The sequence below is a fragment of the Hylobates moloch genome, unplaced genomic scaffold (genome assembly GCF_009828535.3).
Source record: "Hylobates moloch isolate HMO894 unplaced genomic scaffold, HMol_V3 SCAFFOLD_3, whole genome shotgun sequence".
In the NCBI taxonomy this organism is placed as follows: Eukaryota; Metazoa; Chordata; class Mammalia; order Primates; family Hylobatidae; genus Hylobates; species Hylobates moloch.
This window is the reverse complement of record NW_026652278.1, coordinates 64,378,739-64,403,241: the sequence shown is the minus strand read 5'-3', so window position 1 is coordinate 64,403,241 and position 24,503 is coordinate 64,378,739. Positions and strand designations below refer to the sequence as shown.

General features: G+C 39.8%; 1 protein-coding gene, 1 long non-coding RNA gene and 1 pseudogene across 6 annotated transcripts in view; 2 read left to right on the top strand and 1 right to left on the bottom strand.

Moving 5' to 3' along the window:
- LOC131383071 (uncharacterized) overlaps window positions 1-20,941 on the top strand; it is a 33,302-nt gene extending 12,361 nt beyond the window's left edge. Inside the window, exon 3 of the long non-coding RNA XR_009212794.1 lies at window positions 19,922-20,941. This is a non-coding gene — a long non-coding RNA (uncharacterized LOC131383071). The remainder of the gene's footprint in view (window positions 1-19,921) is intronic.
- Window positions 1-24,503, bottom strand: part of VPS26A (VPS26 retromer complex component A) — a 50,960-nt gene that overhangs the window by 5,523 nt on the left and 20,934 nt on the right. For 4 of the 5 annotated variants that reach the window (XM_032138837.2, XM_058436303.1, XM_058436304.1 and 1 more), the window contains 5 exons: window positions 11,767-11,842; window positions 10,187-10,343; window positions 9,158-9,322; window positions 4,632-4,738; window positions 1,337-1,405 (listed from right to left, as the gene is read on the bottom strand). In XM_032138837.2, coding sequence (XP_031994728.1) covers window positions 1,337-1,405; window positions 4,632-4,738; window positions 9,158-9,322; window positions 10,187-10,343; window positions 11,767-11,842 — 574 coding nt within the window. The remainder of the gene's footprint in view (window positions 1-1,336; window positions 1,406-4,631; window positions 4,739-9,157; window positions 9,323-10,186; window positions 10,344-11,766; window positions 11,843-24,503) is intronic. The other variant, XM_058436306.1, reaches the window with a different exon arrangement.
- On the top strand, window positions 5,249-5,642 carry LOC116478187 (small ribosomal subunit protein eS12-like; annotated as a pseudogene).

The window sequence follows — 24,503 nt, the reverse complement described above, 5'->3', positions numbered from 1 at the left end:
TCTTTTTCTTTTCTTTTTTTTTGAGGCAGGATCTCCCTCCGTCATTCAGGCTGAGTGCTGTAGTGCCATCTTGGCTCACTGCAACCTTGCCTCCTGGGCTCCAGTGAGCTTCCCACCTCCCAAGTAGCTGGGACCACAGGTGCATGCCACCATGCCTGGCTAATTTTTGTATTTTTTATAGAAATGGGAGTTTTGCCATGTTGCCCAGACTGGTCTCAAACTCCTGGACTTAAGCAATCCACCCACTTTGGCCTCCCAAAGTGGTGGGATTACAGGTGGGAGCCACCACGCCTGGCCCTTGAATTTTTTTTTTTTTTTTTTTTGAGACAGAGTTTCACTCTGTCTCCCAGGCTGGAGTGCAGTGGCATGATCTCAGCTCACTGCAACCTCCGCCTTCCAGGTTCAAGCAATTCTCCTCCCTCAGCTTCCCAAGTAGCTGGGATGACAGGCGTGCACCACCATACCCAGCTAATTTTTATATTTTTAGTAGAGACGGGGTTTCACCATGTTGGCCAGGCTGGTCTTGAACTCCTGACCTCAAGCGATCTGCCCACCTCAGCCTCCCAAAGTGTTGGGATTACAGGCATGAGCCACCACACCCGGCCTCAATATTTTTTACATAATAATTTCCTCATGCACACCAATTTGCTGAAAGATATAAAACTCATAATTTTACATAAAAACTGGTGGCTGCTGGTATTTTACAAAGTAATGTTGCATAACACAAGAGTACACATACATGCATCATAAGGGACACAACCACCTAGCTCAAAGAGTTTTAGAGCACCTCAGACTACATCGCCTCATCTACACTTGGCACTTAATAAATGGTTCTGGCTTTGTGATTTTAAGTACAAATAGTGAAGAAAACCCAGAAATAAATTTTAAAATGATAAATACTGGCTTCATTGTCTCAGATACTGAAGATTATCTAGTAATGGAATGGCTTATTTTCTTGAGGGCTATAATGACTCCAAAAACCTACAGGAATTAATGCTCAGCCATACTCCATTTTGTGGTCAGCAGGAGAAAAAAGATTTACAAAGATGAACTATTGTATAATAGAAGACAAAAGATTACAAATTCAAAACTAGAGAATAGATACACATAACTGTCTCTAGTAAATCCTAAATTGAAACTGAAAAATTAAACCTTATTTCAGACTAGGAAATACAATTACAGTCTTCTTTGCAGCTATACAAAGATGACCTTAAAAGCTATCATTATAAGAATGGTTTAAGAATTCAAAGATACTTTCACACTAAATAAATACAAACAAAACTGCCATGAACACTGCCGTTTGCACTATACAAAAGAAGTAACTGAAAAGTGTTACCTTTTACTGGTGCACCATCCATTATTTCATATTTGGCGATTGTTTCTGTTTCTGTTGTGGTACTGGGTCCTAGTGCAATAATGTAAATAACATTAATTTAAATATTCCAGAATATAATTAATAGCCTTATGCCTTCTTCTTATTTTTCCACTACATTTTTTTTTTTTAGAGACGGTGTCTTGCTCTGTCACCCAAGCTAGAGTGCAGTGGTGCAATCATGGCTGGCCGCAGCCTCAACCTCCTGGGCTTAAGCAATCCTTCTGCCTCAGCCTCCCAAGTAGCTGAGATTACACGTGTGCACCACCATGCCTGTTTTTTTTCCAATTTTTGTAGAGATGGGTTCTTAATATATTGCCCAGGCTGGTCTCAAACTCCTGAACTCAAGCAATCCTCCCACCTAAGCCTCCCGAGTAGCTGGGACTACAGGCATGCACTATCATGCCTGGCTAATTTTTATATTTTTGGGGATAGAGATGGGGTTTCACCATGATGCCCAGGCTGGTCTCGAATTCTTTGGGTTCAAGTGATCTGCCCGCCTCAGCCTCCCAAAGTAGTGGGATTACAGGTGAGCGACTGCACCTGGCCAACAATTTCTTTTTAAACAACAAAGGAGTATTTGAAGTTGTTTGAAACAACAAAGGAGAATCTGAAGTGATTTTAAAATCACTTAAATTTACTAGCAAGTAGAAACATGGAGATTAAGAAATCACATGTGGGGGTACATGTTCTCAGGACCTCTTGAGATCATGCCTTGGGTGAGAATTTTATTTAAAAATAAAATAATAATAAAAGAAATCACAGATGTTTTAAATTATGAATACTGACTATAAATGCTTATAAAGTGTTGCCTAGAATTACTTTCAGCAAAAAACCCGACAATGAGGCCAGGCGCGGTGGCTCACGCCTGTAATCTCAGCACTTTGAGAGGCCAAGGCAGGCGGACTGCCTGAGCTCAGGAGTTCGAGACCAGCCTAGGCAACACGGTGAAACCCCGTCTCTATTAAAAATACAAAAATTAGCCAGGCATGTTGGCATGCACCTGTAATCCCAGCTACTCAGGAGGCTGAGGCAGGAGAATTGCTTGAACCCTGGAGGCAGAGGTTGCAGTGAGCCGAGATCGCGCCACCGCACTCCAGCCTGGAAACAGAGGGAGACTCCGTCTCCAAAAAAAAAAGAAAAAAGAAAAAAAAAAAACACCCAACAATGTTAAGAGGACAAAGTAAGTTTATATATTAAAATCAAAAAGCAGGGATGAACCAATAAATGATATCAGGACAACTGGTCAGCCATCTGGAAAAATGTAAAGGTGATACATACCTCACCTCTTACATCGCAACACATTTCAAATGAATTAAAATTTTAAAAATGAAACAAAATCCCTAAACCACAATGTATTACTCCAGTAGAATCAAGCACAGAAAATTATTTTTAGAACTTCAGTGTGAAAAAGACCTTTCTAACCATGGCATAAAACCCAGAGGCCATAAAATGAAAAACTGATAAATCTGACTACATAAACATCAATAACTTCTACATGGCATAAACCACCACAGACAAGACAAATGAGGGTAATTTTTGCTACCCTTAATATTAGAAAAAGGAATTCAGGGCACAGTGGCTCACACCTGTAAACCCAGCAATTTGGGATGCTGAGGCAGGAGGATCGCTGAGTCCAGGAGTTCGAAACCAGCTTGGACAACATAGTGACACCCTGTCTCTACAAAAAATAAAAAATTAGCTGGGTGTGGTGGCATGCGCCTGTGGTCCCAGCTACCCACAATGCTGAGGCTGGAGGACTGCTCAAGTCCAGGAGTTCAAGGCTGCAGTGAGCTGTAATTGTACCATTGCACTCCAGCCTGGGCAACAGTGTGAGACCCTGTCTCAAAAAAAAAAGTGGAAGGGGATTGATTTCTCTAATATATAGTTTCTACAAATAAGTAAGAAAAAGAATAGTCCAATAGATAATGGGGCAAAGAATATGAATGGCTTACAGAAAATAAATTGTTTTTATTCATATGAAGAGATGGTTCATCCTCAATAAGAAAACTGAAAATTAAAACTATAATGGAATATATTAATTAGCTTGACTGTGGTAATCATTTCATAATGTAAACATTCCATCATACATCTTGAATATATACAATTTTCATTTGCCAATTATACCTCAATAAAGCAGTGGGGGAAAAAGAATCCATAAGAAAAATCCCAAAACTACAATGGAGTAGTATCTCCCCCTTACCCATCAAATGGGCTAAAAGTTTTTACAGCACTGTGCTCATGAGAATATGGGGGAAAAGAGGCACTCTCCTACATTCACTGCTGATAGCAATGCAAACTGGTATAATCCCTAAAGAGGACTTACTGATAACATGCATCAAAATTATAAATGGCCAGGTGCAATGGCTTATGCCTGTAATCATAACACTTTGGGAGGCAGAGGTGGGAGGATAGCTTGAGCCCAGGAGTTTGAGACCAGCCTGGGCAACATAGTGAGACCCTGTTCACCACAAAAAAGGCGGAAGAATTATAAAGAAATATGCTGTTTAACCTATGAATTTCACTTCTAAGATTTTATCTTGTACACGTGCAAAATGACATTATTTGTAATAGCAAAAGACTGGAAACAACCAGTATGTCCACAAACAGCAGACTGGTTCAATTTTAGTATATCAATAAAATGGAAAACTATTAAAAAGATAAAGTATTCTACACATTGTTATGGAAAGTTCTCTAAGATGCACTACTAAGTGGCAAAGCGAAGTATGCATTATACACCACCATTTAAGTAAAAAGGGGTGTGTCTTATACATAGGTACTTGCTTGTACACATAATAACTAATTGGAAAGTTTCGGTTTTTGTTTTTCCTTTTTTGGAATGGTCTCAATCTGTTGCCCAGGCTGAAGTGCAGTGGCTATTCACAGGCACAATCCCCCTACTGATCAGCATAGGAGTTTTGACCTGCTCCACTGAGGATTTTTAAACTTATAATAAACATATTACCTATGAGTAGCTAGAGTACAGAAATAAGATACTTTTTACTGTATACTCTTTTACATTTTATTTTTGAACCATGTGAATTTATTACCTGTTCAAAAATTAATTTTTTATAAAAAATAAATTCCAATCAAAAATTAATTTTAAAAAAGCATTAAATCACTTACTGCCAGCAATATTAACTAGCAAAATTAGTACTCAATGTGGATATCAAATTAATTATGTTTAAACAATATTTTAAGATTTTAAAAATGTCAACTAAAACAAAGAATTTTAATTTACATACTCTTTTCAACTTACCAATTCCTGTGATCTCTTTTTTGATCAGCTGTAACTCCATATGTTGTATTTTTATTCTTACTAATAAGAAGTAAATTTTTCCAACAATCACATCCTTTAAATGATACCTATTGGGAAGAACATATCTCACTAAATATCAGTTTAAAAACAAGCAAAAAGAGTGAACTATGTCCTAAAAGACTTCGATAGACATCTTTAGTATAATTACTTAAGAATACCATTTTGAGGCTGGGCACAGTGGCTCTTGCCTGTAATCCTAGCACTTTGGAAGGCCGGGGCGGGCGGATCACTTGAGGTCAGGAGTTCAAGACCATCCTGGCCAACATGGCGAAACTGTGTCTCTACTAAAAATACAAAAATTAGCTGGGCGTGCTGGCACATGCTTGTGATCCCTGCTACTTGGGAGGCTGAGGCGGGAGGACTGCCTGAACCCAGGAGGTGAAGGCTGCAGTGAGGCAAATCGCACCACTGCACTCCAGCTTGGGTGACAAAGCAAGACTCCATCTCAAAAAAAAAAAAAAAAAAAAAAGTACTATTTTGAGCTCTTTCCTGGCCGCTACTGAGTTGCACAGAGGTGGCGACCTGAGTGCATTCAAGATTCAGTTTCACTCACCACCATGGCTGAGGAAGGCATTGCTGCTGGAGGTATAATGGACGTTACTACTGCTTTACAAGAGGTGCTGAAGACCACCCTCATCCATGATGGCCTAGCATGTGGAGTTCGCAAAGCTGCCAAAGCCTTAGACAGGCACCAAGCTCATCTTTGTGTGCTTGCATCTAATTGTGATGAGCCCATGTATGTTAAGTTGGTGGAGGTCCTTTGTGCCAAACCCCGGTTGATGACAACAAGAAACTGGGGAATGGGTAAGCCTCTATAAAACTGACAGATGGGGGAAACCCCGTAAAGTGGTTGGTTCCAGTTGTGCAGTAGTTAAGAACTATGGCAAGGAGTCTCAGGCCAGTATGTCATCAAAGAATACTTCAAATGAATAAATAAAACTCATGGACACAGGAAGGGGAACATCACACTCCGGGGACTGTTGTGGGGTAGGGGGAGGGGGGAGGGACAGCATTAGGAGATATACCTAATGCTAAATGACGAGTTAATGGGTGCAGGAAATCAACATGGCACATGGATACATATGTAACAAACCTGCACATTGTGCACATGTACCCTAAAACCTAAAGTATAATAAAAAATAAAAACAAAAATAAAAAAATAAAAATAAAAATAAAAAAAACTTTGGCTCACCAAAAAACAAAAACAAAAACCAACAACAACCATTTTGATTATTCATATTGTTTAGTGTTCTTTTTTTCAAAAAAGTATTCATCATTTCACTATGCAAATAAGGAATCAAACTTTTACTTGACTACCTCAGAAGAATAATTACCCTGGTTAACTGTTCTGGCTGGGCTCAGTGGCTCACACCTATAATCCCAGCACTTTGGGAGGCCCAAGGCGACAGGATTGCTTGAACCCAGGATTTGAGACCAGCCTAGGCAACGTAGGGAGATGTAATCTCTTCTAAAAATTAGCTGGGTGGTGCAAAATTAGTGGCACATGCCTGTGATCCTAGCTACTCAGGAGGCTGAGGTGAGATGGTAATTTGAGCCTGGGAGATTGAGGCTGCAGTGACTCATGATTGTGCCACTGCACTCCAGCCCGGGTGACAGAGCCAGACTCTTTCTCAAAACAAACACACACACAAAAATACTTGAAATATTTGGTGTATGAAGATATTTTCAACATTAAAAGACATAAGAGTTTAGTGTCATTATTTCTCAAGTTCTACAAGAGTGCAGCTAACATAAATCATCTGCCCACAAAGTAAAAGAAACCTACCTACATAGGTTGAGTCTGCTGTTGTGATAGCTAATAACCAAAGGTCGCTCCCACATACCTTGTAATGATGTGGTAATAAACTTAGGAATCCCTATAATATCCAGAGGACTTTTTAGCGTCCTCCCAGGTTTGGCTCTCAAAATTGTATCTCAAGAGTTGATTAATATAAATTATGTCAGGCTGGGCACGCCTGTAATCCCAGCACTTTGGGAGACCAAGACGGGCAGATCACCTGAGGTCAGGAGTTCAAGACCAGCCTGGCCAACATGGTGAAACTCCATCTCTACTAAAACTACAAAAATTAGCCGGGCGTGGTGGCACATGCCTGTTATCCCAGCTACTCAGGAGGCTGAGGCGGGAGAATTGCTTGAACTCAGGAGGTAGAGGTTGCAGTGAGCCGAGATCGTGCCACTGCACTCCAGACTGGACGACAGAGATTCCGACTCCAAAAAAAAAAAAATATGTCAGGCACGGTGGCTCACACCTATAATCCCAGCACTTTGGGAGGCCGAGGCGGGTGGATCATGAGGTCAGGAGTTTGCGACCAGCCTGACCAACATGGTGAAACCCCGTCTCCACTAAAAATACAAAAATTAGCCAGGCGTGGTAGCGGGCACCTGTAATCCCAGCTACTCAGGAGGCTGAGGCAGGAGAATCCCTTGAACCCAGGAGGCGGAGGTTGCAGTGAGCCAAGATCACGCCATTGCACTCCAGCCTGGGCAACAGAGCGAGACTCAAACAAACAAAAAACTGTGTGTGTGTGTGTGTGTGTGTGTGTGTGTGTGTGTAAAATAATGTCAGTCTGAAGGGAAGCTTCAGTGGTTTCAGGTCCTAAACTATTTGATAATTTCATCAACAATATAATTTTAAGATTCTGAAGGCCATATGTATTACATATTCAGGGATATAAACCTGGGAGTGACAACCAATAAAAATAATGTAACAAAAGACTGGGGTATGAAGGGGATAATACAGGGCACATCCATTTCTTCAACAAACTAATAAACAAAAAAAAGAAGGGAAACCTATAAATTAAAAAATTTAAGGCTCAAACAACGAAATGCAATGTGTGGCCCTTGTTTAAATATTGATTTGAACAAAGCATGTGAAAAAAGAAAGATATCTGTGAGACAATTAGGGAAATGTGAATACTGCCTGGGTGTATGAAGATATTAAGGAATTACTAATATTTTTAGATATAAGAGTATTGTAGTTATATTTAGAATGATATATAACTTTTTTAAACTTTTTTCTGAATAGACACAGAAAACAAGCTTGTCATATAACATTTAAATAAGAGATATGTAAAGTCAATACATAATTTCATCCTTTACAGATAACCACTGTTAACAACAGAGTATCACTGCAGATTCTTTTCTATTCATATCCAAATACATGAGTATTTTACAGAAATGAAACAGTACTACGTGTGCTGTTTTTATGGCTTTTTCACTTAATATATCATGGACACGCTTCTGGAGAACTAAATACATATGTCTCAATCTTTTTTTTGTTTTTTGAGATGGAGTCTCGCTCTGTCACCCAGGCTGAACTGCAGTGGTGCGATCTCAGCACACTGCAACCTTTGCCTCCCAGGTTCAAGCAATTCTCCTCCCTCAGCCTCCCAAGTAGCTGGGATTACAGGCGTGCACCACCACGCCCATCTAATTTTTGTATTTTCAGTAGAGACGGAGTTTCTCCATGTTGACAATGCTGGTCTCAAACTCCTGACCTCAGGTGTTCGAACTCCGCCCACCTTGGCCTCCCAAAGTGCTGGGATTACAGGTGTAAGCCACCGCACCTGGCCTCAATCTTTTTAATCCTTCTTTAGCATTCCACAGTATGGTTGGACCATAACTTATTTAACTGTTATAGTACCAGTGGGCATTTAAATGGCAATCTTTTGTTCATGTAAGTAATGTTTCTGAGAACATCTTAGTCTATGTATAAAATTATAGATACAACTTCCCATAGATTATATTGAAGCAAATTCCAGATATATAATTTAATTGATAAAATGATACATAATTTTATGGGTTAAATGTCTGGAATTTGCTTCAATATAACCTATGGGGAGTATGAGAGCTGAATACAGAGAAACTGGATCGTGTGTTGGTAACTGTTGGAGCTGGGCAATGGGTACATGAGGATTCATTATATTATTCAGTATACTGTTCAAATATTTTAGTATATGCTTGAAATTTCCCATACTAAAATTTAAAAAGGCATTAAACACAAAATATGAGCCAGTTTTGTAGAAATACAACATATATAAACATATATACCTTCTTCCCCCTTCCCCCATGGAATGATATACAAGGAGACATTAACAGTGATTAAGTGGTAAAGGTGAAAATATGTGAAAAGAGATGGCTAGGATGAGGTAATGTCAAGCCAGTAAGATAAATTGTATCCTCAGAAGGATTGGCTGCCTTCTGAGATGGTGACATCCTCTACACAAAGTGGCCAAGCAGAGATTTATCAGGAATAGAACATAAAAGACACCTTTACTGGGTGGAAGCCAGACCAAACTCCTAAAATTTCTTTTAGCTCAGAGATCCTGTTGATTTGTTAACATCAGATTAATGTCAATTCTATCCTTACTCTGACCAACTGACAAACACCTGAAAAGTTAATTTTTGAATTTTCCCTGAACAACTTATCTGTGAAAGATACTTACTTTGATTTATTATATTCAAATTCTATATGTAGACAATCTTCAATGCCCACTTCCATCTTAATAGAGTTGTTAACATCAGGATAGGTGGCAAGCTGGTGAACAATCAGATCATATTCTTTTACCAAATCTGTCAGTCTTCTCACTATTGTCACTTTAAGAAAATACCTATAAAGTTAAAAGAGAGGATGAGTTAAATCACCTGTAATAAATTTTCACGTTTTAAATCAGCAAACATTAACTGCAACTCAGGCTTCTCCTTCTTGCTGGAACTCCTTTGGGATCAACTTACTTCATTACTTCACGAAGGAGTTCCAATTTTCTTTAATGCCCCCGACATGAAAAAAAATACAAAGTTCAATTTTAAGAATAGTGTAAATACTTTACCAGGTGAGTTTGGAGGGCTGTCATCAAGCCTACTTGAAGAAACCTCTCCAGATCACTTCTTTAAGGAACTGCTTTTTGAAATTTGGGTTGTCAAACGCAGTTCCAGATAGATAATGCCAAGTTAAACAGGGAAAGCAGGATCTCGGACCTGATGCATTCAGATTAAGATCCTCAAATGCCCTGGACTCTGAGGCATCCCTGGCTTCCTGCATACAGACTTAGTGAAGGGAAAGGACACTGAATTGAGAGTTTAGAAAACTCGGTTCCTACTTCTGTTCTGCCATCCACTACTTGTGTCATTTTAGATGTATCAGAGCCTTTCTGGTACGAACCATATACTAAATCAGATTTTCTGGGACACTACTGGATTCAGAATTCAGTTTACATGACAAATGAAGTATGTAAGGGACAATTCATACCAGGGAAGTGTATAACTGAAATGTCTCATAACAATGTTGTCTAACTCTATAATGTTAGAACGCTCTATTACCTCAAATCAGCATTAGCCACAAAGTATGTGACAGAATTTTTAAAAATCTTAAATCTTCCAATCTAGAATTATAATTAGAGGTTCAAATAAGATTATCAACAGTAGCCATTACTTTCTGGTTTTGATTCTGTTCAGTTTATAATACACATTCATACCTCAAGCGGACATTGGCACCGATGTAAGATTCATATGGCTTTTCAACTTGCATAAATTCAAAATCATAACTTCTGCTCTGAGTCAGCTCTCCAGGTAAGGCTAGTTCTTTCACTAGGTTTACAAATTCATGAGTATTACTCTTGTCATTGAAAAGTTCTAAGAAATTTTAAAAGGCAAAAAGACCAATTATTTAATAGCCATTTCAATAAAACCCAAACATCTACTTCAAACGCAAACAATTTTTACCAAAAGAATTATTGAGTTTGTCTCTAATAAACTAGACCTATGCTCTGAATTCCATTATCCTTTTTATAATTATACTTCATGTAGGCATAAAAGATTTCAAGTGGCATAGCACAATGAAAATTTCTATTAAAGCCGGGCGCGGTGGCTCACGCTTGTAATCCCAGCACTTTGGGAGGCTGAGGCGGGTGGATCACGAGGTCAGGAGATCGAGACCACGGTGAAACCCTGTCTCTACTAAAAATACAAAAAAAAAATTAGCCGGGCGTGGTGGCGGGCGCCTGTAGTCCCAGCTACTCGGAGAGGCTGAGGCAGGAGAATGGCGTGAACCCGGGAGGCGGAGCTTGCGGTGAGCCGAGACTGCACCACTGCACTCCAGCCTGGGCAACAGAGCAAGACTCCGTCTCAAAAAAAAAAAAAAAAGAAAATTTCTATTAAAAATGAGTTCATTCCTTTGATGTAGTTGGGGCTCTCCCAATATGAAGCCATTTGACACATTACCAGCAATTATTTGAACTTCCCCCAGACAAGGCAAAAATTCTGTTTTGCTTTAGTTAGGCAAATATATTACCTTCATAAAATTACAAAACACAAAAAGACTAAAACCAACTATCAATTACTACAACTTGCCTCTCAGTCAGAATAGACATGTAAGTACACTCAGAACAGACATATAAACAAATATCTACCCATTCCAATTCTGATACTTTAAAAATGTGCACTGAAACTTAGAAAGCTAGATTTTAAGCCTAGTTATGTAGACAATATTATAAAGACATATTTTCTTTTCTCTTCTGAATCTGCAGTATAGAAAGATTTATATAGTTTAACTCCCTACTAAATCAAGCATGTATCTGGAATCATGTATGGAAATGTACATAAGTTGATCTAAGTCAAGAAGAAACTACACCTTTCCTTCTCACATGGAATTTTGTGTTGACACAAGTGAGTCTGGCTACAGGCACGCACTAGATCAGAAAGACAAATGGCATGGGTAATTAGAAAATGAAGAATGAAGGTGAGACTGCTAATTATAAGAAGGATGGTGAAAAATGTAGGCAGATGAAAATTTCAGTAGGTCAACTAATTTGCTTGAATTATTTTTCAAGGCTGGTAGTTTCATATATATCATGAAATGATGTATCAAATATCATTTCATACAAGTCAAAGAAACACAATTTAATATAGTTATAAAGTAAGTCCTCTCTTTTATTATGCAAAATCAATTCCTTCCTTCTACAAACCTAAGCTCTAATTCAATTATTTTGGTGCAAAATCCAACCCTCTTCAAATTCAGTTATCAAAGAAAAAGAAGTAATACTATTTTAAAACTCACCAATTTGACCTACAAATTCAATTCTAATTCCTTGGTGTTCTAGCCTCTTTCCAGGTTGCTTAAAGGCTAGGTTTACCTGCCAAAACATGAAATTATAAGAGATGTTAACAATCCTTTGAGTGGGCCTACTAGTAGCTTCCTTTCAGATGAATGCAATATATAAATATTTCAGGTATTCATTTATGAAGTTTGAGACACCACCACATACCTAAATCAGGATGATGTTATAGCACCAGAGAAGGTGTAATTTAGTTATACACAATCATGGGTGAACCTCTTACATCAACATTAAGTCTGGTTTGTTGAGAAGGAATCCTTAATAAGTGGAGAACTATAAAAAGACTCAAAGAAAGGAACAGCCTTCAACTATTCATACTTGTTTTCTGGTCAAACAGTTAATTCTATGACTAATAAAAGCATTTTAATGTGAGGTAATTACTAATTTCAAGAACTGACCTAAAAACAGACGCAATTCCAGGACATTTAAATCAAGCAAGACTAACATCCACACAACTAGGACTGTATTATGGACAATGCTCAGAAATTTGTGGGTCAAATCATAGCTTCATACTTGTTGTAATTGAGGTATCACTTTCAGTTTTCTGTAACCAATATATTATTATAATTCCTAACCTTAAAAGCAGTGCCTTTTGTCCTGAGTCTGCTACCCACCATAAAAAAAGAATGCCTAAAGATTTAAATTCAAGTATGATTTATCTTACATGCTTTTTTTTTTCCAGAAAGGACTTTGTTGCTTAGGCTGGAGTGCAGGGGCACAATCATAGCTTACTGCAGCCTCAACCTCTTGGGCTCAAATGATCCTCCTTCCTCAGCCTCCCAAAGTGCTAGAAGTACAGGCATGAGCTACTGCACCTGGCCATTATCTTACATACTTTTGGAGTAAAGTATATAATCTCAAAATCCCTAAACTCATATATCTGCCAAGTGGAAATCTTAAAAAAAAATACACACACACACACACACACACACACACACACACACACACACATTTTAAGAGATAGAGTCTCACTCTGTCACCCAGGCTGGAGTACAGTGGCATGATTATTGCTCACTACAGCTTTGAACCCCTAGGATTAAGTGATCCTCCTGCCTCAGCCTCCAAATAGCTGGGACTATAGGGATGCATAACTATGCCAGGCTAATTAAAAAAAATTTTTTTGTAGAGATGAGGTCTCACTATATTGCCCAAGCTGGTCTCAAACTCCTGGCCTCAAGCAATTCTGCCACGTTGGACTCCCAAAGTGCTGGGCTTACAGGCATGAGCCACTGTACTGGCCACAAACTCATCTTTAAGATCTACACAGAATTCCTTTTTTTGTTTGTTTTAGACGGAGTTTCGCTCTTGTTGCTCAGGCTGGAGTGCAACCTCACTGCAACTTCCATCTCCCAAGTTCAAGCAATTCTCCTGCCTCAGCCTCCCAAGTAGCTGGGATTACAGGCATGTGCCACCACGCCCAGCTAATTTTGTATTTTTAGTAGAGATGGGGTTTCATTATGTTGGTCAGGCTAGTCTCAAACTCCTGACCTCAGGTGATCCACCCACCTCGGCCTCCCAAAGTGCTAGGATTACAGGCATGAGCCATCATGCCTGGCCAGATCTACAAAGAATTCTATTGTTTGGCTACACCAACATTTACCTGCTGAATCCCCTGTATGGTCATATAGGTTGTTTCTCAATTGTCTTTCTTGATAATACTCTTCTTCTCTAAGTATTACCTGAGACAGTCAAGGATACAACTTCACATTGTTTGGCATGGGAGTCAGGGCTCCGTTTAAGTACCATTAGTTCACTGTGAGATGACCAGGGTCTAGACTTGAAGCCAGCCTGCCCCTATGATGGGTGTTTCTCTGCATGTGTTTACAGTCCTACCGGGTTCCCCTTCTCTAAGGTTCTGATTGTATTTTGTATATTCATTTATTCACTTGCTCATTGAATGTACCCAGCCCTGTGCTGGCTACTATTGAAAGGTGTATGTAGTCTGAGAATATAATCTTACCGTCAAAGAACAGAAATCAGAAAAAGGAAAGAAAAAGCAGAGAATCAGGTGGAGTCTCAATATATTGCCCAGGCTGGTCTCGAACACCTGGCCTCAAGCAATCCTCCTGCCTCAAGTGACCATACCCAGCCAAATTTGTAACTTTTTAATTTGAGAAAGATCTCTGTAAACTATATATGTTAGAAATAAAATTCCAAGCTAGGCATGGTGGCTCATGCCTATAATTTCAGCACTTTGGGAGGCAGAGGCAGGAAGACTGCTTAATTAAGGTCAGGAGTTCAAGACGAGCTTGGACAATATAGCAAGACTCCGTCTCTACTAAAAAAAAAAAAAAAAAAATTAGCTGGGCATTGGGGCGTGTGTGCCTGTAGTCCCAGCTACTAGGGAGGCTGTGGCAGGAGGGGCCCTTGATCCTAGGAGGTCGAAGGTGCAACGAGCTAAGATTACACCACTGCACTCCAGCCTGGACAACAGGGTAAGACCTTGTCTCAAACAAAAAAAGAAAAAAAAAGGCAGGGCACAGTGGCTCATGCCTGTAATCTTAGCACTTTCGGAGGCCGAGGACAGTGGATCACTTGAGATGAGGAGTTCCAGACCAGCCTGGCCAACATGGTGAAACCTTGTCTCTATTAAAAATACAAAAATTAGCTGGGCGTGGTGGCACATGCCTGTAATCCCAGCTACTTGGGAGGCTAAGGCAGGAGAATCACTTGAACCCGGGAGGCAGAGGTTGCAGTGAACCACTGCACTCCAGCCTGGGCAACAGAGCAAGACTCTATCTCCCCCGCCCCCGCCCCCCCCAAAAAAACTTAACATTTAAGAATTAGGTAGGATCCTTTTTCATACAAAAAAGCATACTTCTAGGTTTCTTTTTTTCTTTGAGACGGAGCCTTGCTCTGTCGCCCAGGCTGGAGTGCAGTGGCGCGATCTTGGCTCACTGCAAGCTCCGCCTTCCAGGTTCACGCCATTCTCCTACCTCAGCCTCCCAGGTAGCTGGGACTACAGGCGCCTGCCACCATGCCCGGCTAATATTTTTGTATTTTTAGTAGAGACGGGGTTTCACTGTGTTAGCCAGGATGGTCTCGATCTCCTGACCTCGTGATCCGCCCGCCTCAGCCTCCTAAAGTGCTGGGATTACAGGCATGAGCCACTGCGCCTGCCCGGCCGTTTATTCTTTACTATAACAAATACTGGTAATGTAACTTTTAAAAGCTTTTCTTACAAACAATGTTTCTCAACAGATAACAGAAATCAAGGACCAAGAAAAAGAGGTCCAATTACTTCTGTTTGTAAACTGCATAGATTAAAATATTCATCTTCTGTGTCTTCCCTATCTTATAACCAATGTAGTTAGTTACTTGCCTTCAAAATAACTCAGAAAAAAGTAAATTGTGATACACCATATGGAATATTATTAAAAGTTTAAAAACAATAATGATAAAGAATTTTTAATGATGTGGGAAGATGTGCATGATGTGTTACGTGAACAAAGCGTGGTTAAATTGTATACAAGTATATGCCAATTATATTTTTTGAAACTACAGAAAGAAAATACTCTTAACAGCAGTTACTTCTGGAATGAATGATTATTGATTATGGGTAATTGTTTTCTTCTCTGGTTTTTAAGTTTTTGTTTTGTTTTGTTTTTTGTAGACAGGGTCTTGCTGTGTCACCCAGGCTGGAGCACAGTGGCACCATCATGACTCACTGCAGCCTCAATCTCCCAGGCTCAAGCGATTCTCCCACCTCAGCCTCCCCAATAGCTGAAACTACAGGCACATGCCACCATGCCTGGCTAATTTTTTTTATACAGGGTCTTACTATGTTGCCCAGGCCTCTAAAAAAAAAAAAAGGCAAAAAATACTATTAAAGTCAGAAAAATATTTAAGAAAGAAAAGTAGTACTTAAACAGGCTTAACATTAAAAATTTTATATTTGAACCACAAATAATAAAACAAGCATAATCCCAGCTATTTCAAAAGCAAAGCAGTAATTTCAACTGTTCTCTAATCTGTACCAATAAAGCATATAGGAAAAAATTATATTTTTGAAAATATCTACATGGCAGCAGTTTTTAAGAATGATTTTATTTGAACATGGCTTTGTCTGATATTTTTAAAACTTACAGTTCTTCAAAAACCATCATGAAACCACACTATTAAAATAGAAATGCAAAGTTTTTCAGTTTTCCCACCGAACTGCAAACTCTGAAATTTTCCTTGATCTCCCACTGATGTTAAAACACAGTTGCTTTTAAGCCTTATTGTAGGCTCTTCTGCAATCTGAAGAATCCTAGAATTTGAAGGCATAATTAAGCATTTTGGTTTAAAAGCTATTCTGCAAGGAAGCACAGAAAAGTAAACTAACTATGCTGGTGAGCTGGGTCAAGAATTTTTTTTTTTTTTTGAGACGGAGTCTCGCCCTGTAGCCCAGGCTGGAATGCATTGGTGCGGTCTCAGCTCACTGCAACCTCTGCCTCCCAGGTTCAAGTGATTCTCCTGCCTCAGCCTCCTGAGTAGCTGGGATTACAGGCACCCGCCACCACGCCTGGCTAATTTTTTGTGGGTTTTGTTTGTTTGTTTTTGAGATGGAGTCTCACTCTGTCACCCAGGCTGGAGTGCAGTGGCGTGATCTCAGCTCACTGCAAGCTCTGCCTCCTGGGTTCACACCATTCTCCTGCCTCAGCCTCCCGAGTAGCTGGGACTGCAGGTGCCCGCCACCACGCCTGGATAATTTTTTGTATTTTTAGTAGAGACGGGGTTTCACCATGTTAGCCAGAATGGTCTAGATCTCCTGACCTCGTGATCTGCCCGCCTCGGCCTCCCAAAGTGCTGGAATTACAGGTGTGAGCCACCACGCCTGACCTATGTCAAAAGTCTTAACACCAATTCAGTTATACTTTTCTAACTTATTATGATTCAAAAATTTGCAAAAAACTTGCAAGAATAGCACAAGGAAATCTCAAATAACCATTACCCAGATTCAGCGCAAGTTTTATATTCTGCCCCATCTGCTTTATCATCATCTCTCTACATATATATGGGCATGCATATATATACTTTTTTCCACAACAAAGAGTAAGTTGGAGACATGATGCTCCATTACCCCTAAACATTTCATATGTATTTCCTAAGAAAATCGACATTTTCTGCTGGGCACGGTGGCTCACGCCTGTAATCCCAGCACTTTGGGAGGCCAAGGCTGGCAGATCACGAGGTCAGGAGATCTAGACCATCCTGGGTAACATGGTGAAACCCTGTCTCTACTAAAAATAGAAAAAATTAGCCGGGTGTGGTGGTGGGCACCTGTAGTCCCAGCTACTCGGGAGGCTGAGGCAGGAGAATGGAGTGAACCCGGGAGGCAGAGCTTGCAGTGAGCTGAGATCATGCCACTGCACTCCAGCCTAGGCGACTGAGTGAGACTCCGTCTCAAAAAAAAAGAAAAAAAAGAAAAAACCATACTCTCTGCTCCAACAAATGAGTCTCAAAGCTCATGCCTCAGTATACAATATTCTAGATGTCTTGAATAATGCTATCTTCAGAATTTATTTAAGGAGTTGTATTATTCTACACTGTTTAAGACAAACATATACTATCGATGTACCACACACCATTTATACACTCATTTTATTTTATTTATTTTTTCTCTCTTTTTTTTTGAGAGGGAGTCTCGTTCTGTCGCCCAGGCTGAAGTGCAGTGGCGCGATCTCGGCTCACTGCAACCTCCGCCTCCTGGGTTCACACGATTCTCCTGCTTCAGCCTCCCGAGTAGCTGGGATTACAGGCGCACACCACCATGCCTGGCTAATTTTTTGTGTATTTTTAGTAGAGACGGGGTTTCACTATGTTGGCCAGACTGGTCTCGAACTCCTGACCTTGTGATCCACCTGCCTCAGCCTCCCAAAGTGCTGAGATTACAGGCGTGAGCCACCGCGCCCGGCTTATACACTCATTTTAAATCAGACACCAAATTATCTGTATATTATTGTTGCTGGATATTGTGATTATCCAAAATTAGTTTCCAACTGCTGCCAGTGGAAATCCAAGATTAGTTTGCAACTGCTGTCATAGTCCATATGCATTTTGATTAAAGATGCCACAAAAATATTCCTTGCTTAAAGAACTAAACTATAAACTACTATAATCTTGGACTAAACATACCCCTGTGTTGACTTTTGCAACAGGGAGTAGATCCAGAGTTCACTGTAAGTGGCTTGTCAATAGTAGTACCACCTCAAGCCATTTTACTTACCAGATTCAATTTCTAAAAAAGAAATAAAAATGTCTTATAAATGAAAGTAGAGAACAGTAAAATTTGACTTCTAAAATAATATCTCACTTTGAAATAATTACCAACTATCTTAATTACTAAATATGTCTTTACCTTAAATAGATACAATAAGAGGTTCTTTTATTCTCTGCGTGTTGTGACAGTAGCTATTTCATATTTATAGAAAAAATATTCCCAGCAATACCTAAACATTTTGACAAAGTTTTCATATGAAAACACAATACAGGGGCTGGGCATGGTGGCTCATGCCTGTAATCCCAGCACTGTGGGAGGCCAAGGCATGCGAATCTCGAGTCCAGTAGTTCGAGACCAGCCGGGGCACAATGGCGAAACCCTGTCTCTACAAAAAAATATAAAAATTAGCTGGGCATGGTGGCACATGCCTGTGGTCCAAGCTACTTGGGAAGGTGAGGTGGGAGGATCACTTGAGCCCAGAAGGTGGAGGGTGCAGTGAGCCAAGATTGTGCCACTGCACTACAGCCTGAGTGACAGAGCAAGACCCTCTCTCAAAAAAGGGTTAAAAAAAGAGCAAACACCATTTCTTCTTAAAGCTGCTGTCTGGAAACTGTATAAATTGTTTTTGTTTTTAGAGACGGAGTCTCACTCTGTTGCCCAGGCTGGAATGCATGCAGTGGCGCAATCTCAGCTCACTACAAACTCCACCTCCCGGGTTCAAGCAATTCCCCTGCCTCAACCTCTCCAGTAGCTGGGACTACTGGTGTCCACCACCACACCTGGCTAATTTTTGTATTTTTAGTAGAGATGGCGGTCTCATCATGTTGGCCAGGCTGGTCTTGACCTCAAGTGATCCGCCTGCCTTGGCCTCCCAAACTGCTGGGATTACAGGCATGAGCCACTGAGCCCGGCCAAAACTGTATAAATTAAAGGAGAAAAGTCCTCTCTTCAAAGTGAGTTTTACTTTTTGTACTTCATTATAAATTTGGATTGCAAGTCAAAATCAAAACTTAAAAACAAAACTGTCAACAAACATGAATTTTAATATTTTGAGGGGTTGCCTTTTAAAAAAATGTCCTGGTTAAGGAACTGTAACTTATGAACCCCTCTCAAAAAAATCCCCAGATAAATCACTAGTCAAAATGCTCACGATTCCAAAAAAACAACTATACCTCAATACTTAATTAAACATAGTCAAAAAGACTCTCAAAATTACTCAGAAGGTACAGAGATGTAAGCTATATTTTTAAAAAGGGGGAACCTAGGTCAGATATATTCTTAAAGCATAAAAAATTTAGGGCACTGTCCAGTTGAGCTAGACTTAACCCACTTATGCTGGAGGTTGCAAATTTGTGTGTGTGAAAAATCAGACCTTGGTGATGACCTTGAGCAGTAGGATATCAATAACTCCCACAAGCTTAGCGTTCCAGTAATGGAACACTAGGCATAAATGGGTTAAGGATGATTTGTCACTTGACATGAACCAAAGCAGTAAATATTCTAAGTAAAGACAAAAAAGACTTGAGTAAATCAAGTTTAAGAAGTTCCCAGCTGGGAGTGGTGGCTCACATCAGTAATCCCAACACTTCGGGAGGCCTAGGCAGGAGGATTGCTTGAGCCCAGGAATTTGAAACCAGCCTGGGCAACATGGTGAGACTTCATCTCTACAAAAAAAAAGTGTTTTTAATTAACTGAGTGTGGTGGCATGTGCCTGTGGTCCCAGCTACCCAGGAGGCTGAGGTGGGAGGATTGCTTGAGACCAAGAGACTGAGGCTGCAGCACACCATGATCATGCCACTGTACTCTAGCCTGGGCGACAGGGCGAGACACTGTCTTAAAAACAAAAACAAAAAATTTCCCTATTTATTTTGTGATAATTTAAATATTTCCAGCTGTCTTAAGGAATGCTTCAAGAGATCGAGACCATCCTGGCCAACATGGTGAAACCCCATCTCTACTAAAAATACAAAAAATTAGCCAGGCATAGTGCCATGTGCTGTAGTCCCAGCTACTTGGGAAGGCTGAGGCAGAAGAATCGCTTGAACCTGGGAGGTGGAGGTTTCAGAGAGCCGAGATCACGCCACTGCACTCCAGCCTGGCAACAGAGCAAGACTCTGTCTAAAAACAAATAAAAAATAAAAAATAAAATGCCACAGAAGTGCCAAGACAATTCAATGGGGAAGGAATATTCTTTCCAGCAAATAGTGCTGAAACAACTGGATACTGACATGCAAAAGAATAAAGTTGGACTGCTGCCTCACGCCATACGCAAATATTAACTCATTTGGATAAAATACCTACATGTAAAAGCTAAAATTAAAAAACTCTTAGAAGAAAATATGGGTGCAAATCTTCATGACCTATGGATTAGGCAATGATTTCTCAGAAATAATGCCAAAAGCACAAGCAACAAAAGAAAAAAAAACTGATAAATTGGACTTCATCAAAATGTAAAATTTTGCACTGCAAAAGACACCAAGAAAGTGAAAAGAGAACTCAGAATGGGAGAAAATATTTGCAAAACACGTATCTGGACTTGTACCCAGAATATATAAAGAACTCTTACAACTCAACCATAAAAAGAAAAATAACCCAATTAAAAAAATAGTCAAACTTTGAATAGACTTTTCTCCAAAAAACACAGACATACGGCAATGAGCACACGAAAAGATGTTCAATATTATTACTCATTGGGGAACTGAAAATCAAAATGAGATACCACTTTATACCCACTAGAATAACTATAATAAAAAATAGACACATTAGTAAGTGTTGCCAAGAACATGGAAAAACCAAAACCCTCATATATTGCTGGAGGCAATGTGAAAGGGTGCAGCTGCTTTGGAAAAATTTGACGGTTCTTCTAAAAATTAAACAGGAAGTTAACATATGACCCAGCAACTCTACTCCTAAGATCCAACAGAAGTTAAAACATATGTTCACACAAAAACCTGTACATGAATGTTCATAGCAGTATTGTTCATAATGGTCAAATAGTACCAACCCAAATGTCCTCAACTGATGAATAAACAAAATGTGATATATTCTTATACCACACGGATATATTAGAATATTGTCTGGCACCAAAAACAAACAAAAAAAAGAATGATGTTCTCATACATGCAATAACATGGATGAACCCTGAAAACATGCTAAATGAAATAAGTTAGGCACAAAAGGACAAATATTATATGACCACTTATACCAAATATCTAAAATAGGCAAATTCATAGAAACAGACAGTAGATTAGAGGTTACCAGGGGCTGGAAGATGGGGAGTTACCTGCCGCTTAATGGGTACAAAGTTTCTATTTGAGGTGATGAAAAAATTTTGGAAATATAGTAGCTATGCTTGCAAAACGTTATCAATGGAATTAATTTCACTGAATTATATACTTTAAAACTGTTAAAATGGCAAATTTTATGTAATATATATTTGACCACAATTTTTTAAAAAAGAATGAAGTGTTGACCAGGCATGGTGGCTCACACCTGTAATTCCAGCACTTTGGGAAGCCGAGGCAGGCAGATCATAAGGTCAGAAGTTTGAGACCAGCCTGGCCAACATGGTGAAACCCCGTCTCTACTAAAAATACAAAACTTAGCTGGGTGCGGTGGCAGGCACCTGTAATCCCAGCTACTCGGAAGGCTGAGGCAAGAGAACTGCTTGAACCCAGGAGGCAGAGGTTGCAGTGAGCCCATATCATACCACTGTACTCCAGCGTGGGTGACAGAGCGAGACTCCATCTTGAATGAATGAATGAATAAATGATTGAATAAAAATTAAAAAAGAATGAAGTATGGGTACATACTACAACATGATGAACCTTGAAAACATTATGCTAGGTAAAAGGAGCCAGACACAAAAGGCCACACAGTATATACCATTTATATGAAATGTCCAGAATCAACAAATTCAGAAATAAAGAAAGGAGATTTGTAAATTACTGGTTCTCAGGTAGTGACTGCTAATAGTATGGGATTTCTTTTTGGGGTGGTGAAAATGTTCTGGAATTACATTTTGATAATGGTGACTCAACTCTGCAAATATAGTAAAAATCACTATACACTCTAATAGGTGAATTTTATGGCATGTGAATTATAACTCAATTAGGCTATTAAAAAAAGAAAAGAAAAGAAAAAAGTACGTGCCACAAACAGGCCAACAGAACAGAATAAAGTTCTGAACAGGTTCACACAACCTCTGATTTATGACAAAGGTGGTATATTACAGTGCAGCAGGATAAAGGATGGCTTCTTCAATATATGTCCTGGGTTCATTAGCTATCCATACAGAAGAAAAATAAATTTGACTCCTATGTCACACCACAGACTGATTTATGACAAAGGGGGTATGACAGTGCAGTGGAAAAGGATGGCTTTTTCAGTATACATCCTGGGTTCATTAGTATCCACACAGAAGAAGAAAAATAAACTTGACTCCTATGTCACCACCACAGACAAACTGAAAACCAATTCCAAGCAAAACAAGGATCTAAATGTGAAGTATAAAAATAAAATTTAGGCCGGGTATGGTGGCTCACGCCTGTAATCCCTGCACTTTGGAAAGCCGAGGTGGGTGGAACACCTGAGGTCATGAGTTCGTGACCAGCCTGGCCAATATGCTGAAACCCTGTTTCTACTAAAAATATAAAAATTAGCTGGGTGTGGTGGTGGGTGCTTGTAATCCCAGCTACTCAGGAGGCTGAGGCAGGAGAAAAGCTTGAACCTGGGAGGCAGAGGTTGCAGTGAGCCGAGATGGTGCCACTGCACTCCAGCCTGGGCAACAAGAGCGAAACACTGTCTCAAAAATAAATTAATTAATTAATTAAATTAAATAACATTTATAGGAGAAAAAAACAGGAGAATATCTTTGTGCCCAAGGGGTAGGCAAAGATTTTTGGAACTAGATATGAAAAGCATAAACAAAAAGGAAACATTAAATCCTAGTGTATTAAAATTAAGAACTGTTTATCATAAGACACCATTAAGAGACTAAAAAGTCAAGCCAGAAATTAGGAGAAAATATTTATGATACATATATAAAGGACTCCATATCTAGATATATAAAACACCTTTATCAAGAACATACAAAAAAATCCTACACATCAATAAGAGAAAAAGAGTCAACTAGATAGAAAAATGAGCAAAATTTGGAACCAACCAAGATAGTAGGTAAATGGATAAACAAATTTTGGTATATCCATACAATGGAATATGATTTGGCACTAAAAATAAATGAGCAATCAAGTAACAAAGATATATGGAGAAACCTTGAAAGAATATTGCTAAATGAAATAAACCAATCTAAAAAGGCTACATTCTATATGATTCCAACTACATGACATCCTAGAAAAGACAAAATTATAGACAGTAAAAAGAACAGCAGTTGCCGATGACTGGATGGTGGTGGTAGTGCAGGTGCCACAGCGGCATGACTAGGTGAATGAAACACAGGGAATTTTTAGGGTGGTTAAACTATTCTATATGACATCACAATGATGGATACATGACATTATGCATTTATCAAAACCCAGAGAATGTACAACAGAGTAAACCCTAATGTAAACTATGGACTTTAGTTAATAATAATGTAATAATGGTTCCACAGTTTTAACAAATGTATCACACTAATGCAAGATTAGTAACAGTGAATCCATGTGGGGCTGAGGTGAGGAAGAAGGGAGTACATAGAACTCTACTTTCTGCTCAATTTTTCTGAAAATCTAGAATTGCTCTTAAAAGTAAGAGCTCTACCCTTCTACCCTTCCTCCCAAAGAAAGGAGTACATAGAACTCTACTTTCTGCTCAATTTTTCTGAAAATCTAGAATTGCTCTTAAAAGTAAGAGCTCTACCCTTCCTCCCTTTCTCTCTTTCTCTTTCTTTCTTTGAGATGGTCTCCTTCTGTTGCCCAGGCTGGAGTGCAGCTGCATGATCTCGGCTCACTGCGGCCTCCCTGCCTTGGGCTCCCGTGATTCTCCTGCCTCCGCCTGCCGAATACCTGGGATTGCAGGCGCACACCACCACGCCTGGCTGGTTTTTGTATTTTTGGTGGAGACGGGGTTTCGCCGTGTTGGCCAGGATGGTCTCCAACTCCTGACCTCGAGTGATCTGCCCACCTCGGCCTCCCGAAGTGCTGGGATTACAGACGGAGTCTCACTCACTCAATGCTCAATGTTGCCCAGGCTGGAGTGCAGTGGCGTGATCTCGGCTCGCTACAACCTCCACCTCCCAGCCACCTGCCTTGGCCTCCCAAAGTGCTAAGATTACAGCCTCTGCCCAGCCGCCACCCCGTCTAGGAAGTGAGGAGCGCCTCTGCCTGGCTGCTGTGCAACCTTCCAAGTGTGAAGTGACAGCCTTTGTTGTAGAATGAATGAAGACACTGGCACTTATTATATAACACCTTGGCAGCTATCTCAGGTCGTTGATGGTGGAGGTATTGGAATTATAGAAGAAAGCAAACACACAAATTT